At 43.4% G+C, this 13,508-nt stretch overlaps 1 protein-coding gene and 1 pseudogene across 2 annotated transcripts in view; both read right to left on the bottom strand.

Annotated features, from left to right (window-relative positions):
- Positions 1-3,150: 3,150 nt before the first annotated feature.
- Positions 3,151-13,508, bottom strand: part of PMP22 (peripheral myelin protein 22) — a 35,589-nt gene continuing 25,231 nt past the window's right edge. For both annotated transcript variants that reach the window (XM_050763490.1, XM_050763489.1), the window contains exons 4-5: positions 13,280-13,420; positions 3,151-4,459 (exon numbers count right to left, since the gene is read on the bottom strand). In XM_050763490.1, the coding sequence (XP_050619447.1) occupies positions 4,296-4,459; positions 13,280-13,420 (305 nt within the window). In that variant the 3' untranslated portion in view covers positions 3,151-4,295. The remainder of the gene's footprint in view (positions 4,460-13,279; positions 13,421-13,508) is intronic.
- Positions 11,622-11,719, bottom strand: LOC126940067 (uncharacterized; annotated as a pseudogene).

The following is a 13,508-nucleotide window of genomic DNA, read 5'->3' as shown; positions in this document are numbered from 1 at the left end:
TCAAATGGGTTTTTGAGCCTATTGAAATGATCATGTGATTTCTGCTTTTTATTCTGTTTATGTTTTACATGAATTCAATTTCAGATATTGAGTGAAATTTGCCTTCCTCGGATAAATCCCGCTTGTCTGTGGTGTATAATCCTTTTACATATAGCTGAAATAGTTTGCCATTATTTTGTGAAGAATTTTTGAATTCATATTCATAAGAAATATTGGTCTGTAGTTTTTATTTCTTCTGATATCTATGGTTTTGTTACCAAGGAAACACTGGCTTCATAAGAAGAGACCAGTGTTACCTACCTTACTTTTCTATTTTTAGAGGAGTTTGTTAAGAATTGGTATTAATTCTTCTTTAAATATTTGGTAGAACTCAGCAGTAGTGAAGCCATTTGGGCCTGGGTTTTTTTATTTGTGAATAATGTATTAGTAGTAATATTAATATATCAATCTCTTCACTCATTCTAGGCCTATTCATATTATCTATTTCATATTGAGTCAGTTTCAGTAATTGTGTCTAAGGAATTTGTCCATTTCATCAAAGGTGTCTAATTTGTTGCATACAATTATTCATAACATTTCTTTATAATTTTGTGTTGTTGTTTGTGGAGGATCAGTATAATGTCCCTTCTATCATTGCAGGTCCTCAAGGCAGACAGGTTCCCAAGGAAGCAAAGCTGTCCCATAGATAAGAGATCAATAGCAATCATGACCAAAGGAACTGATAGCAGATAAGCTGTTTCTACTCAGGTGTTTTATTCTAACCCTTCTCTGTTTGGGGGGACTCCATGAATTACATGTAGAATATAAGGCTAGACTGTCATCTGACTTGGTGTAATTTTCCTGGAGACTAAGCTGAAAATACCTATTAGATTCTTCAAAATATACATGCCCTTTGTTTTGGCAACATCCTTACCAGGAATTTAAGATTTGGACATACTTTTAAAAACTCACCAATATTCACGTACAAGGATGTCCACAGAAATATTTTGATTAATAATAAAAACTAGACACAACCAAAATGTCTGTCAATGGAGGGCTTTATTTAACATATTAAATAAAGGTTTGTACAACAATACAATTAAATACTAATTTTGAAAGAATAAAATAGTGTTCACTAAAAAGCATGAGGTATATGCTGGTATAGAATGGTATAGAATGATCTGAAATTTTTATCATTAAATGAAAAGTGCAAAACAGTGTGAGCAGTATGATCACTTTTGTGTACATTTTAAAAGTACATAGATGGATATACGTATGTGGGCAATTTTTTTTTCCTGGAAAAAATCATAAGAAACTCTGTCTTATGGTTACCTTTGGCAAAAGACTGTGGGTAGGTGGGAAAGAGGCTTCCAAATTGTATTTTTCCCTCTAGATACAAGATAGGATGTTATAATCCTAGAGATATATATATATATATATATATATATATATTTTTTTTTTTTTTTTTTTTAAATGCCAAGAGTGTTACCTGGGTAGGGAGATTAAGGGGCCATTTTTGGTTTTCTTCTTTGTTCTTATCCATATTAATTTTTAATGAAATGTTAGAAAAGTTTATGAAATAAAAGTGTATGTTTTCAAAGTATCAGCTTGTGAAATAAAATTCCTAGTTTTCTTAATCTCACATGCATCTCATGGCCACCTGTGCCACCTTAAAACTATCTGAGTCAAAAGCAGAGTAGTAGGTCGTTACTGAAAACCTCAGAAAAGAGAAGTCCTGCCATCACAGACGCCCGAAGACAGAAGAGCACAAGGTACCTGAAGGTGGCTTTATGCTAGGCCCCTGCTACTCAAAGTGTGGTCGGTGGACAAGCAGCATCCACCTCACCCGGGCACTAATTGGAAATGCAGAATCTCACGCCCCACCTGCGCCTGAAGTTTCAGAATCTGCATGCTATCTATTTCCCAGGTGATTCACTAGCATGTTGAAGTATGAGGCCTCCTGCACTAGGTCAGAGGTGTCGTCCCCACTTGCATGCTGTAATCACCAGAAGTGTTCTTTAAACCTCACAGTCTGGGATAGGTCCCATCATGGAAACAGAGAATCCAAATCTCTAATGGGAATTCCTGTATGGGAGATTCCAATGTGCAGACTGATACTGAGAATCCTGCATAACAGTCAACGTCTCTCCTTCATGCTCTTTCAAATACACCTCTGTTGTAACATGTGTGATAACCACTCTAATCCTTAAGAGTCCTTCTAGGTACTAGTCACTATGCTGAACAAGTTTATCCATATAACTTCCTTTAAATCCCCACAGCCCTATACCCTTGGTATTGGCATCCCTGTTTTACAGATGAGGAAATGGAATCTTAGTGTTTAAGTAACCTTTTCAGGCTCCTAAGGCTGGTAAGCAGCAAAGGACAGGCTCAAACCCATGCTCTCATTTCTATGCTCTTAACCCTATTATAATATAGTCACTTGTTTACTTGTACCTCTCACTAAAATGTGACCTTTCGATGTTAAGATATATGTCATTCCTTCTTTATCTTTGGCACCCAATTCAAAATAGCTGCACAAAACATATGAAGGACTATCAAGTGCATCATTTGCTTGTTATTTTGCAGACACACAATAAAACGTCAATGGGTAAAAATATAGACGCAAGAGACACAACTCAGAAACCCTGAGCTGGGTGACAATGGTGGCCTTTTCTCTCCTTCAGGATGGCACTAGGAGCTCAGTTGGTGCCAACCAATGTTTTATCTGCAAGAGTGGCCTCAAGTCACCATCATTCAGACCTTTCACCATATCATACCTCAAGGTTAGGGATCTGAGATGCTTATGCCAACATTCCCGGTATATCATGACAGCTCATGACATGCCTCCATGTTTTCCATGTGGGTCATCAGACAACAGCGCACCAGAAAGGGTTGAACTAAATGAATACTCAAGTTCTTTCCAGTCCATTTACAGCTTCCATTTCAGCTACAATTCCCAACTGTCTCCAATGAGCAGACGTTTGCACAGACATCATGAAGGCACCATGTGCTCATAGTAGCTTGTAAAACAGCTATGATTTTGGTGCCTTAGCACCATCCTATAACCCAAATCTCCAGCTCAACTTTGCTTTCCACTGACGCTCTTCATCCTGCTCCAAAAGGTACCTTGTACCCACACCCAAGTCCCCACAAAAACTCAACAGAGACCAGTGAGTTACTCTGATGTTTATTTTAATGCATCTTAGTCCACACAGTTGGTATAAAATCAGAAAATGCAAAGCAAAATCAAAAGGTCTGGAGTCTTAGCATCAGAAGGGCACCGTATATACATCTACAGTTGGTGGCCAATACAAGTCATCGCCAGACAGTCCTTGGAGGCACAGAACAGCCTAGACCCAGCCAAGCTCTGGGAACTCACGGTCCCAAGGAGTCTAGACACTTGTTCTGATGCTCTGACCGTAAGAAAAATGTGGGAGTGATGAAGGCTTTATGATTTACTCATTATAGTAATAATAGCAGCCTAGCTAGGTACAAAAGCAGTTATAAACCATTTATATTACACATAATTATTCAGGTCTCCATTCTATCTTATGTTGTAAAATTGTTAATTGGATTTCCAGTGAGTCGTTTAGATGATTAGTGATAATAAGGAATGGTAAATCCATAGCACCATTTCAAAGATTTGTTGTCACTGATGTCTCATTTAGATGTGTGACCGAGATACTCCACCTGTAAGGGCAAGTATGCCAAAGCCACAAGCCGTGTTTTTGCGAGGGCTCCAGTTTGGGCATTTTGTCCGTGTGCGCATAAAGCTTCACACAGAGGTTCAGGCAGCGGCTGTTTCTGTTGGATGCACTGGGTCACCCACCAGAAAAGGGCTTTTGGACATTTGGGGTTTCTACCCACACTTTGGTTTTCTAAATGAGGTGGACTGGGAGGGAGGTATCTTCTTTCAGATGAAAAGGAAGGGGCAAGATGGAGTTATTTTATTTCTGGGTAAAACAAAACAAACAAAAAACAAAACAAAAATACTGAGCTGGATTATACTGTTAGGATGTAAAGTTCCTTAGCTACTTCTTTAAGGTTCAACACGAGGCTGATGGTCAACATAAAAAGCAAACAATACTATGTACATATATGTAAAAAGTGTTATAAATAGGTTTTATAAACCGGAGATATTATATACATCTCAATCAACAGCAACCCCCACCTCCACTGCTTTCTGTTTGGTTTGGTTTGAGTTTGGGATTTTCCGCTAGCTCTTTTTTTTTTTTTTTTTTTTTTTTCTGTTTTCTAGTTTCCCTTCCTCCCTTCCCTGTGTACGCTCAGAGCCTCAGACAGACTGTCTGGGCACCTCATTCGCGTTTCCGCAAGATCACGTAGATGACACCACTGAGAAGGGCCAGGGGGAAGGCCACCCAGGCCAGGATGTAGGCAAAGCCGTAGGAGTAATCCGAGTTGAGGTGCCATTCCGGGTGCCTCACCGTGTAGATGGCTGCAGCACTCATCACACACAGACCTGGGGGAGGAGAGGGACAAGCTGGGTGAGGGAGAGTCCATGGTAGAGTGGCCCCGTCTCCACCACCCCAGATGCTGACAAACACTGGATAGGAAGAACATTTCTACCTCTGGAAAGAAATCTACTTCCAGGTCCAGAATTGAAAGGAGGTAGCTCAAAAATATGGAAACAAGGAAAATGACTTGCTCTCTACTTCCAATCTCGGCCATCCAGGCCTTAATCTCTGAGGGTTTTATTTACCCTTTCTGCCCTATTTCTCTTTCTATAACTATCACCAATTCCCACGCCACACTACATGGCCAGCAGGCATTCAGGCTGCAGGAAAAATCTACCTGTCTCTTTGCAAGGGTGGTTGGGTATGGAAGCCCCTGGAAATCTATGCGCCACTCTACAAATGAGTAGTGGCATTATCTGAAGCCAATGGAAGTGAAGTGACATTTTACCATTATTGGAGTCAGGCCATGGTAAAAGGATTAAGCTCCATGCAGACCACAGGGGCCTATGGTCCCCCTAGCAGCGTTGCCACGTACCAGGTGAAGCAACCAAAGACTATGGACACTGCCAAACAGACAAAGAAATGTGTGGAGGAGAAAAAAGAAAGTGAGGAAGAGATGAGGACACAGCAGACAGTACGAGCGAGAAGTCACGCTGTGGAGGGGGAAAATGATCAAAGGCAAGCTCTATTTCCCTGGGTGTCCCAAGGTTGCATCTGAAGCCCAAAGAAGGCTAAAGGGCATTGGATACGCAGGCGGGTCAAGCGACCCTCCCTGGCCCACCAGTGCAGCCCTTCGGTGTGGGAAAGAGAAGAAAGACCTCCACCTTGGGCCCTGTGGAGCAGCCATGCTCAAACTGATGGCCCCAGCCCACGTGACAGTCAGCGCTGCCCCACGAGGAGGGGTCCAGTGATGTCAGCACCCCAGCCTGGAGCTGCACAAAGCCTGGTCTGTTTCCTCCCTGAAAACAGGGTCTTTGAGAAGCTCTGAGTGACTCTATTATAAATCCAGTATGCCGTGTGGGATTCATGCAGTTCCAGAGCTCCCAATGCACCCGCCCCCCGGCCACCTACATCTAACCTCACTGCTATTTGGGCTGCTGTTTTACTGGACACTGCAACTTTGTTTGAGGACAGTACAGAAGTGGGAATACGCCACAGGAACCACCCTGTTAAGCCTGTCCCCCTGCAACTCAGAGGAGAAGACTCCTGCTTGATTGGCCCCCGTCAAGAGAGCCATACAATAGTCTTGGAACCAAGATGGGACAGCATCCAGGACCTGCCACCTACAGGAAGTTCAGAAAACGGCAAAGATGGCCATGTCAGGAGCAAAATCATCGCTGGTTAATTGTTGATTGAGGAAAACAGCAGTTTTGATCTGCTGGGGACACACTTTATTTGCCTTGAGGTCCAGGATCCTTAATTATCTTGTCCCAATGTTCCATGACTTGTCTCTCCAAAGTGCTAACTCTTGTCTTTAAGAAATACTGAAGTTGGCCAGGCACGGTGGCTCACGCCTGTAATCCCAGCACTTTGGAAGGCTGAGGTGGGTGGATTACGAGGTCAGGAGATTGAGACCATCCTGGCCAACATGGTGAAACCTCGTCTCTACTAAAACTACAAAAATTAGCCGGGCGTGGTGGCGGGCACCTGTAGTCCCAGCTACTCGAGAGGATGAGGCAGGAGAATGGCGTGAACCCGGGAGGCGGAGGTTGCAGTGAGCCGAGATCACACCACTGCACTCCAGCCTGGGCGACAGAGCGAGACTCCGTCTCAAAAAAAAAAAAAAGAAAGAAATACTGAAGTTGTCTCTTGGGCTCTGTCTGATTTATCTAATGAGGGCAAGGCTATAAAAAAGGAAGTATGATCTTGGCAGAGAGCAAGGTGTTAACAGAGTGCTAGCAGGGCAGGACAACACTTACTATCATGCAGGCAGGGCTCCCAAATGGGCTGTCTAACCAGATCTGGCATGAGAAATGCCTTGGGAGCTGAATGGACCAGCTACTCCCCGATTTCACTGGCTAAGAGGAAATACCAGATTCCATCCTTGAACAAGAGGGACAGAAAGAGGCAATATACAGAAGTGCAGTGACTACACAGTTTAATGTGTATGACTCTCATCTTAGTAGAATCTCAGCAGTGAATGACTCTAAGCTGAACTGTGATAAGCAGTAAACTCAGATACCTACAAAGTCAAAGAGAGGATACACACTTGATATGATTGTTGTCAGGAGACTGATGTTTCAGGGAATATATTATTATGAGATTGTCTGCATGTAAAGCAATAGATGCACACTGAAAGAGAGAAGAATGATTCTTTGGCTGGGTTCCTGCTGTCTGCAACCCAATGCAGTTAATGTCATCCAGTGGTCATCTCCAAAAGCCAAATAGTCCACCTACATTCCTGTGGCGTATTCCCACTTCTGTACTGTCCTCAAACAAAGTTGCAGTGTCCAGTAAAACAGCAGCCCAAATAGCAGTGAGGTTAGATGTAGTCCTAATAAGTGGATTGTCACTCACTTTCTCAGCAACCAGTAGGTGGAGATGCATCACCAGGTCCTCGTGGCAAGGGTAAGTGAGGCCCTGAGGCACAGGCAGATGTTCTGCTCTTTGGCAATGACCGGGACTCCCTGGGAGGGGCCTGAGTCTGGGAGCATAGGTCGGCTTTAAGCAGAAGGACACTGACCCTGTCCAGACAACACAAATGTGCGCTGGGCATTCAACTTACAAGAGTTTCTCCCTGTCTCACGATGGCTAGGTCTGCAACAACTTCCTGCAAGTTCTCCCTAAAGCCCCTTTGAAGAGAAAGTCTTAAGCTCCTTTAACAGTGACTGCAACTCCACGTGAGTGATTAGAGCCCAGAGCTTTTGGAAGGGAGCACCCAAGGAGCCAAGGTCAAAGGAAGCAGCCGAGGGAATTCCCAGTACATCTTTATCATCTCCACTCCCTTTGGTTCAGTGAACATTTAATGAGTGCCTACTGCATGCGGGCACTCTTCTAGCTGCTGTTCTAGATGCACCAAGGTAAGTGAGACGTGGCTCCTACCTTAAGGACTGTGTGTCTAGAAGACAGACATTTGCATATAATTTCGAGATCATCTGATGGAATTTCAAGAGAGGGAAGGAAATGCAGCAGATGCCCCAAGAGCATAGATGGGCACTGAGTCCATACTGGGGAACTGGAGAAGCCACACGGACTCTCATATAATAGGCTGATAGCTCACTAAGGGTCAGGAAAGAGAGGACCTTACATGACATGTTAAGGAAGTTGTGATGAGAAGCCTCTGAGGAAGCTTCAGCAGAGGAGAAACATGATCAGATGCATGTTTCAGAATGATCACTCTGGCCACAGTGCAGAAAATGGATTCACGGGCAGGGACAAGGCAGGCAGCTGGAAGGCGCATGAGGAGGCCTTTGCATAGCTGCACTGGGGTTAGTGAGTCAAGACAAAAGAAATGAGTGTAATGCCTACGGAGGATGCTGACCAAACACAGGACTCAGTAGAAGGCTGACTGTGGGGCGAGGGATAGAAGAGAGGCCAGCACGACCGCCTGGTGTGTTCACTCAGGCAAGTGGGAACACGGCGATGTCTCAGAAGCCAGGGGAATAAAGCTTCAAAGAGTGAGTAGCTAACAGTATTGAAAGGAGCAGAGTGATCCAACAAATTAAAGACTTCAAAGTGTACTTTGGTAACCTCAGCAAAAGCACTTTCATTTGAGAGCCTGGGGCAGAAGCCAGAGAGAAGTTGGTTAGAAAGGGATGTCAGTGAGACCACCGGGGTGGTCACTGGAAGGTGCAGCTATGATGTTGGGTTGATGAGTGGGTGCCTCTGTCTCCCTCCCACTTCATCCTCAGGGCAATAAGCTAGGGCAGGAAGGGGCTGTGAGGCCTGTTCCTCTGAAAGCAAGAAGCTTCTCTGTGTTTCTGTGATTGAAGCCCACTCCTTTTTCATTTTCGGTATCAAGTGACCATTGCTGCCTACAAAGCCACCCATAGCATTGACTCTGATCTGGGCATGGCCAATGAGACATCCATAATCATTTACCCCTAACAAAAATGTCTAAATGTGGTATTCTACATAAGCCATCTTTGAATCACTGTGAACAGGATGGCACTGAACTTTTATTAATTCCCCCCACCAAATTCTTTTTTTTTTTTTGAGAGGCAGGGTCTCACTCTGTCACCCAGGCTGGAGCAAGCACAGAGGCCTGATCACAGTTTACTGTAGTCTTGACCTCCCAGATTCAAGCAATCCTCCTCCCTCAGCCTCCTGAATAGCTGGGACCACAGGCGTGCTCCAAGGCACGCGGCTAATTTTTAAATCATTTTTTGTAGAGATGGCATCTCGCTTTGTTGCCCAGGCTGGTCTCGAACTCCCGGCTTCAAGCAATCCTCTCGCCTCAGTCTTCCACAGTGTTGGGATTACAGGCATTAGCCACCACATCTGTCCCAAATCCTTTTATTCTAAATGCTCTATAGCTATATTGATCTTTCTATTAACAAAACAAATGAACAACAATAACAAAAAGAGAAAGTGAAACTCACTCACGAGTGCCCTCTACTCTTTCTGTTCTTAATCCCACTAACTACACATTTGACTTGAGTTTGATTCTGCCAAGAAAACACAATTATCTAATCATCCAACCAATAGTTTTATTCAGGCTCCTCTATGTGCCCCACATGGAGCTTGATGCTGGGTATAAGCAGTGAAATAAATCAAAACGTGCAAATCTTCCTTTTAGGTCTGTGTCTAGGTTAATTTCTAGATGTTTTCCAGTCTAGTGTGACCCAACCCAACAGAGCTAAGGCACGGATAACTACTGTCTAGGAAAAGATGGCTATAGGTTCTGAAAATAAGAATGACTCCAAAGTCCAGACACAGGATCAGGATGTTCCTTCTCTAAGAAGTTGGTTTAGCTATTTCTGGGGAAATATCCTAGAAAACCTCATAGTGGGATTAGGGACAGTTTAATGGCTATGTCAGTGGTTCCCAACCCTAAATGCACGTCAGAGTCACCTAGGCAGTGTATCTATCCCAGAACTATTAAATGGGTCTCCAGGGATGAGGCCTGAATACTGTCTTTTTTTTTTTTTTTTTTTTTTTTGGAGACAGTCTCACTCTGTCACCCAGGCTGGAGTGCAGTGGCACAATCTTGGCTCACTGCAACCTCCACCTCCTGGGTTCAAGTGATTCTCCTCTGCTTCAGTTTCCCAAGTAGCTGGGAATACAGGTGCGCACCACTACACCGGGTTTTTTTTTTATTTTTAGTAGAGACAGGGTTTCACCATGTTGGCCAGGCTGGTCTTGAATGCCTGACCTCAAGCGACCTGCCCACCTCAGCCTCCCAAAGTGCTGGGATTACAGGCGTGAGCCACTACGCCCAGCCCACTGTCACTTTTTTAATAAAAAAAAGGACCTCAGGTGATTCTGATGCACTGCTGAGGTTGAAAGCACTGAACTAAAGGAAGGAGGCTTTTGATATGCATTTAAGAAGCAGCCAACCTAATGCAATCAAGAAGAGATAGTTCCTAACTGTGAGCCTGGTGGCTAAGTAAGGAAGAGATGATTTGGCAAACCATGGAGACCCCACACGACACCCAGAGCTGTAATCTAGACCAAGGAGACAGAGACAACTCCCAAACCTACAGTCAGCTCCAAGACCCCTAACGTCTTTCATGTGCTTTCCTGAAAGCTCATGTGTGCCATCCATAAAGACCACAGCTGGGTCCACCAAGAGGAAGCTGTGCAGAGATAATGCAGCCCATAATAGCCACTTCCGGAGACTACACAGAGATTCTAGTGGTTTTCACTTAAAATGCTCCAGTGCATTGGACAGGCATTTGCCGGGCATGCACGCTCGTAGATTTTACATCCCATGAGTGTGGAGCTACTTTCTTCTTCCTTCTGTCCTCCCTCTCTTTCTTTCTTTCTTTCTTTCCCTTCTTTCTTTTCTTTCCTTCTGTTTGTCAGTTTTAGCTTTTCTAACTATTTCATTGACGTTAAGTTGTCCCTTCCCAGGTTTTCCCAAAACCTGAGTTTCTCATCTCCAACAACCCTACTCTAATTAGCTCTTTAATTACTAACTTCTTACTAGTCTGTGAGTCAGAAAACCACATGATAAAATTGACTTAGAACTGTCACACGATAAGAGAACCAGGAAATCTCCAAGTAGAGTTCCGAACTCTTTCAGTTCTCAGCATTAGTGGAAAGACCCTGCAACCATTTCCAGTGCAACATCCTAGAGATCTGAGGTTCCCTGGAGACCAACTCTCAGAGGACATTGACTGGGATTAACAACGGAGGACAGGACACTCTCCAGACTTACAAAATACAACTGCTATTACAGCTCAGCATTTCAAATTCAAGATAACTTCCTATTCAAATGTGGACCAACAGATAACTGAAAATTCAGTCTCATGAGAGGTAAGCAGCTAAATGTAAAGGGGATAAAGAGGACAAAGTCATGTGCTTTTACATTCGGAATTCTGCACTTCCAGCACAGTTCTAAACATCTTGTATTGACTTGGGAGGAGAATGAAGATAGTGAAGCAAGAGTGGATTAGTAAACGTACTTAAATTGCAATACCTAGAAGAGTGTTTGGCTGAACTGAAATACTTTTAACACACAGTGCAGTTACATGAGTGACCTAAGTGTTCTTATCTCTGGACTTTGAGTTTTGGCCTAAAATGATGTAATGATGTTGCTAGAAAAACATTGCTAAAGGACTTAAAGCCAAGACAGCTCAGCAGGATGAATGAAGATGAAGGTACTAGCTAACCCAAGGAGCCCGTTCAACAGCAGCTTGCTTCTTCTTGGCTCCATATTTTCAGTGTGACTGGGTCTTATGCTACAGGCTTGTATTCATCACAGATGTTTGGAACTTCAGAATAATACATGATGCAAATTTGCATTTACCTTGCACTGTAAATCAGTTCCAATAAAAGATAATATAAAAGCCAGAGCTTCTGCCTTGGATTTTGTGTTCTTTAAATTTTTTGGTGGATTCTGTCTTTAAAATATAAGGAGAAGTACCTCACTATATTCAGCGTAACACTCACTCATCCCTGTCATGAACTGGGTGACCTTGGGCATTCATTTACCCTCTGGTGGGCTCAAATTATTCATCAGTAGAATAATGAGCCTGTACAAATAAAACGTGATTTTTTTCACATCAGACGGGTAATGTGCCAACATCATAACAAGGTTTGAGGGAGGCACATCTCACACATGAGCATGAAAACCCAGTCATAGCTTATGAAACTAACATTTCAATATAAATACATTATGAAACTTCTGGTTCTAAATCCATATTATCTTGAGGGCATATCCACTGATGCAATGGATATGATCATTATTTGATTTGATATCAAATTAAAACAAGTAAGCAAAAAAAAAAAAAACCCCAGAATATGTTACAGTTGTCTTTATTACAACTGAAAATTGAGTGAGTAAGGATAACTCTTCACTTTAACGTACCTAGAAATGATATCTCCTTGCATAATTAGTCATTTAACAGAGCCAGCAACCATCCAGGAGCTTGGCTTGGTGTCAGAAGACATGGGTAAGTAGCAAAGCACTGTCTGGTTTTGAAATCTCAAAACCGTGAGTATTGAAATGTTGTATTTAAGTATTTAATGAGAAGTGGTTAATCATTCACTTCCTTTTTTCAGGAAAGGGGAACTCTCTGGCTTCTAGACAAGGTCACCAACTCTAACCTCAGGCTGTGTCTTCCCATACAACCCTATTTAAGGCATTATATCCATCAAAAACACATGGGCTGCTTTCAACCTTCCAATGACTGCTCCTGAGCACAGGGTGGTAAAATGGTACCACAGGCATTCTGACAACCAGCTCAGAGAAGAGATGTTACATCCTTTGCCCTCTCAGAGGGTCAGAATTGAGAACATCTCACAGTACCTAGACATACTCTGGTACATATGAAGTTTGTCATCCATGAATTTGGACCACGGAATCCACCACTACATCTGGCTCTTACTTCTGTCCAATGCCCTGCTGGCTCCGTCAACAGTAAGTCAACAGACAGACATATAAGAGCTAATGGAGCAAGATGCTAGGCAGAATCCAGAAAAAAGTTGGAAGATGTCATCCTGTGTAATAGAAGTTTCTAGGTTCTGCACACCGTGCATATTTAAAACGTATTTAATGAGGGAAATTGAAGACAGTTTGGGGAGGAGATTAAGGAGACCTCTCATGTGTTTTCATGTGTTGTCATGGCCCCATGTTTGGAAATGACAATATGTAACACAAGAACACCAAAATGAAGATATCAGAGGATGACAACAGTCAATCAAAGCCCAGTGGAATCTAGGAACTGGAAGCAAGGAAGGTGAGAATGTCAGTGTGACTTCATCACTACCTACTGGTAGAAGACACATACCTGATAACAACTTTGCCAGTTCTTAGCCATTTTCCGGAGGCATAATGTAATCTACAGGAAACAGCTCTCGAGCCTGACCTTTGCACTATGGATAGCCTCAGTATTCACCTCTGATTATGTGTCCAGATTGCCGTTTCATTCTTGGTGATACGCCTGGCTTGGGTGGGGACCTTCCTTTCAGATCCTCTAAGTTCTCTTTCATATGCATCTCATTCCAGGGAAAAGAAGAGAGTTCTAAGTCCCAAGTTCTAAGACACATATACATAAACACCCACACATACAAGCACCCACACTCACTTTATGGAAAGCATCCAATGGGGAGACTCATGAACATCAGCCATTCTGAGGCCACATCCTTCTACTAAACTAATCATTCCACAGACTTGGATAGGCCCCGCTTCCACACGGACTTTACCATCCACAACTTACCAGCAAGGATTTGGAAGATTCCAGTGATGTAAAACCTGCCCCCCTTGGTGAGGGTGAAGAGTTGGCAGAAGAACAGGAACAGAGACAGAACGCTGAAGATGATCGACAGGATCATCGTGGCCTGGACAGACTGCAGCCATTCTGGGGAAAAGAGACACTTGGTTAGGAGAGCTGGCCACGGCTGGAGGAGGGCTCTGCCTCGAGGTGCAGGGCCTGAGGGGCGGTGACT

Source organism: Macaca thibetana, chromosome 16, assembly GCF_024542745.1.
Source record: "Macaca thibetana thibetana isolate TM-01 chromosome 16, ASM2454274v1, whole genome shotgun sequence".
Lineage (NCBI taxonomy): Eukaryota > Metazoa > Chordata > Mammalia > Primates > Cercopithecidae > Macaca > Macaca thibetana.
The sequence above is the reverse complement of the archived record's forward strand: the minus strand, read 5'-3'. Positions and strand labels throughout refer to the sequence as shown.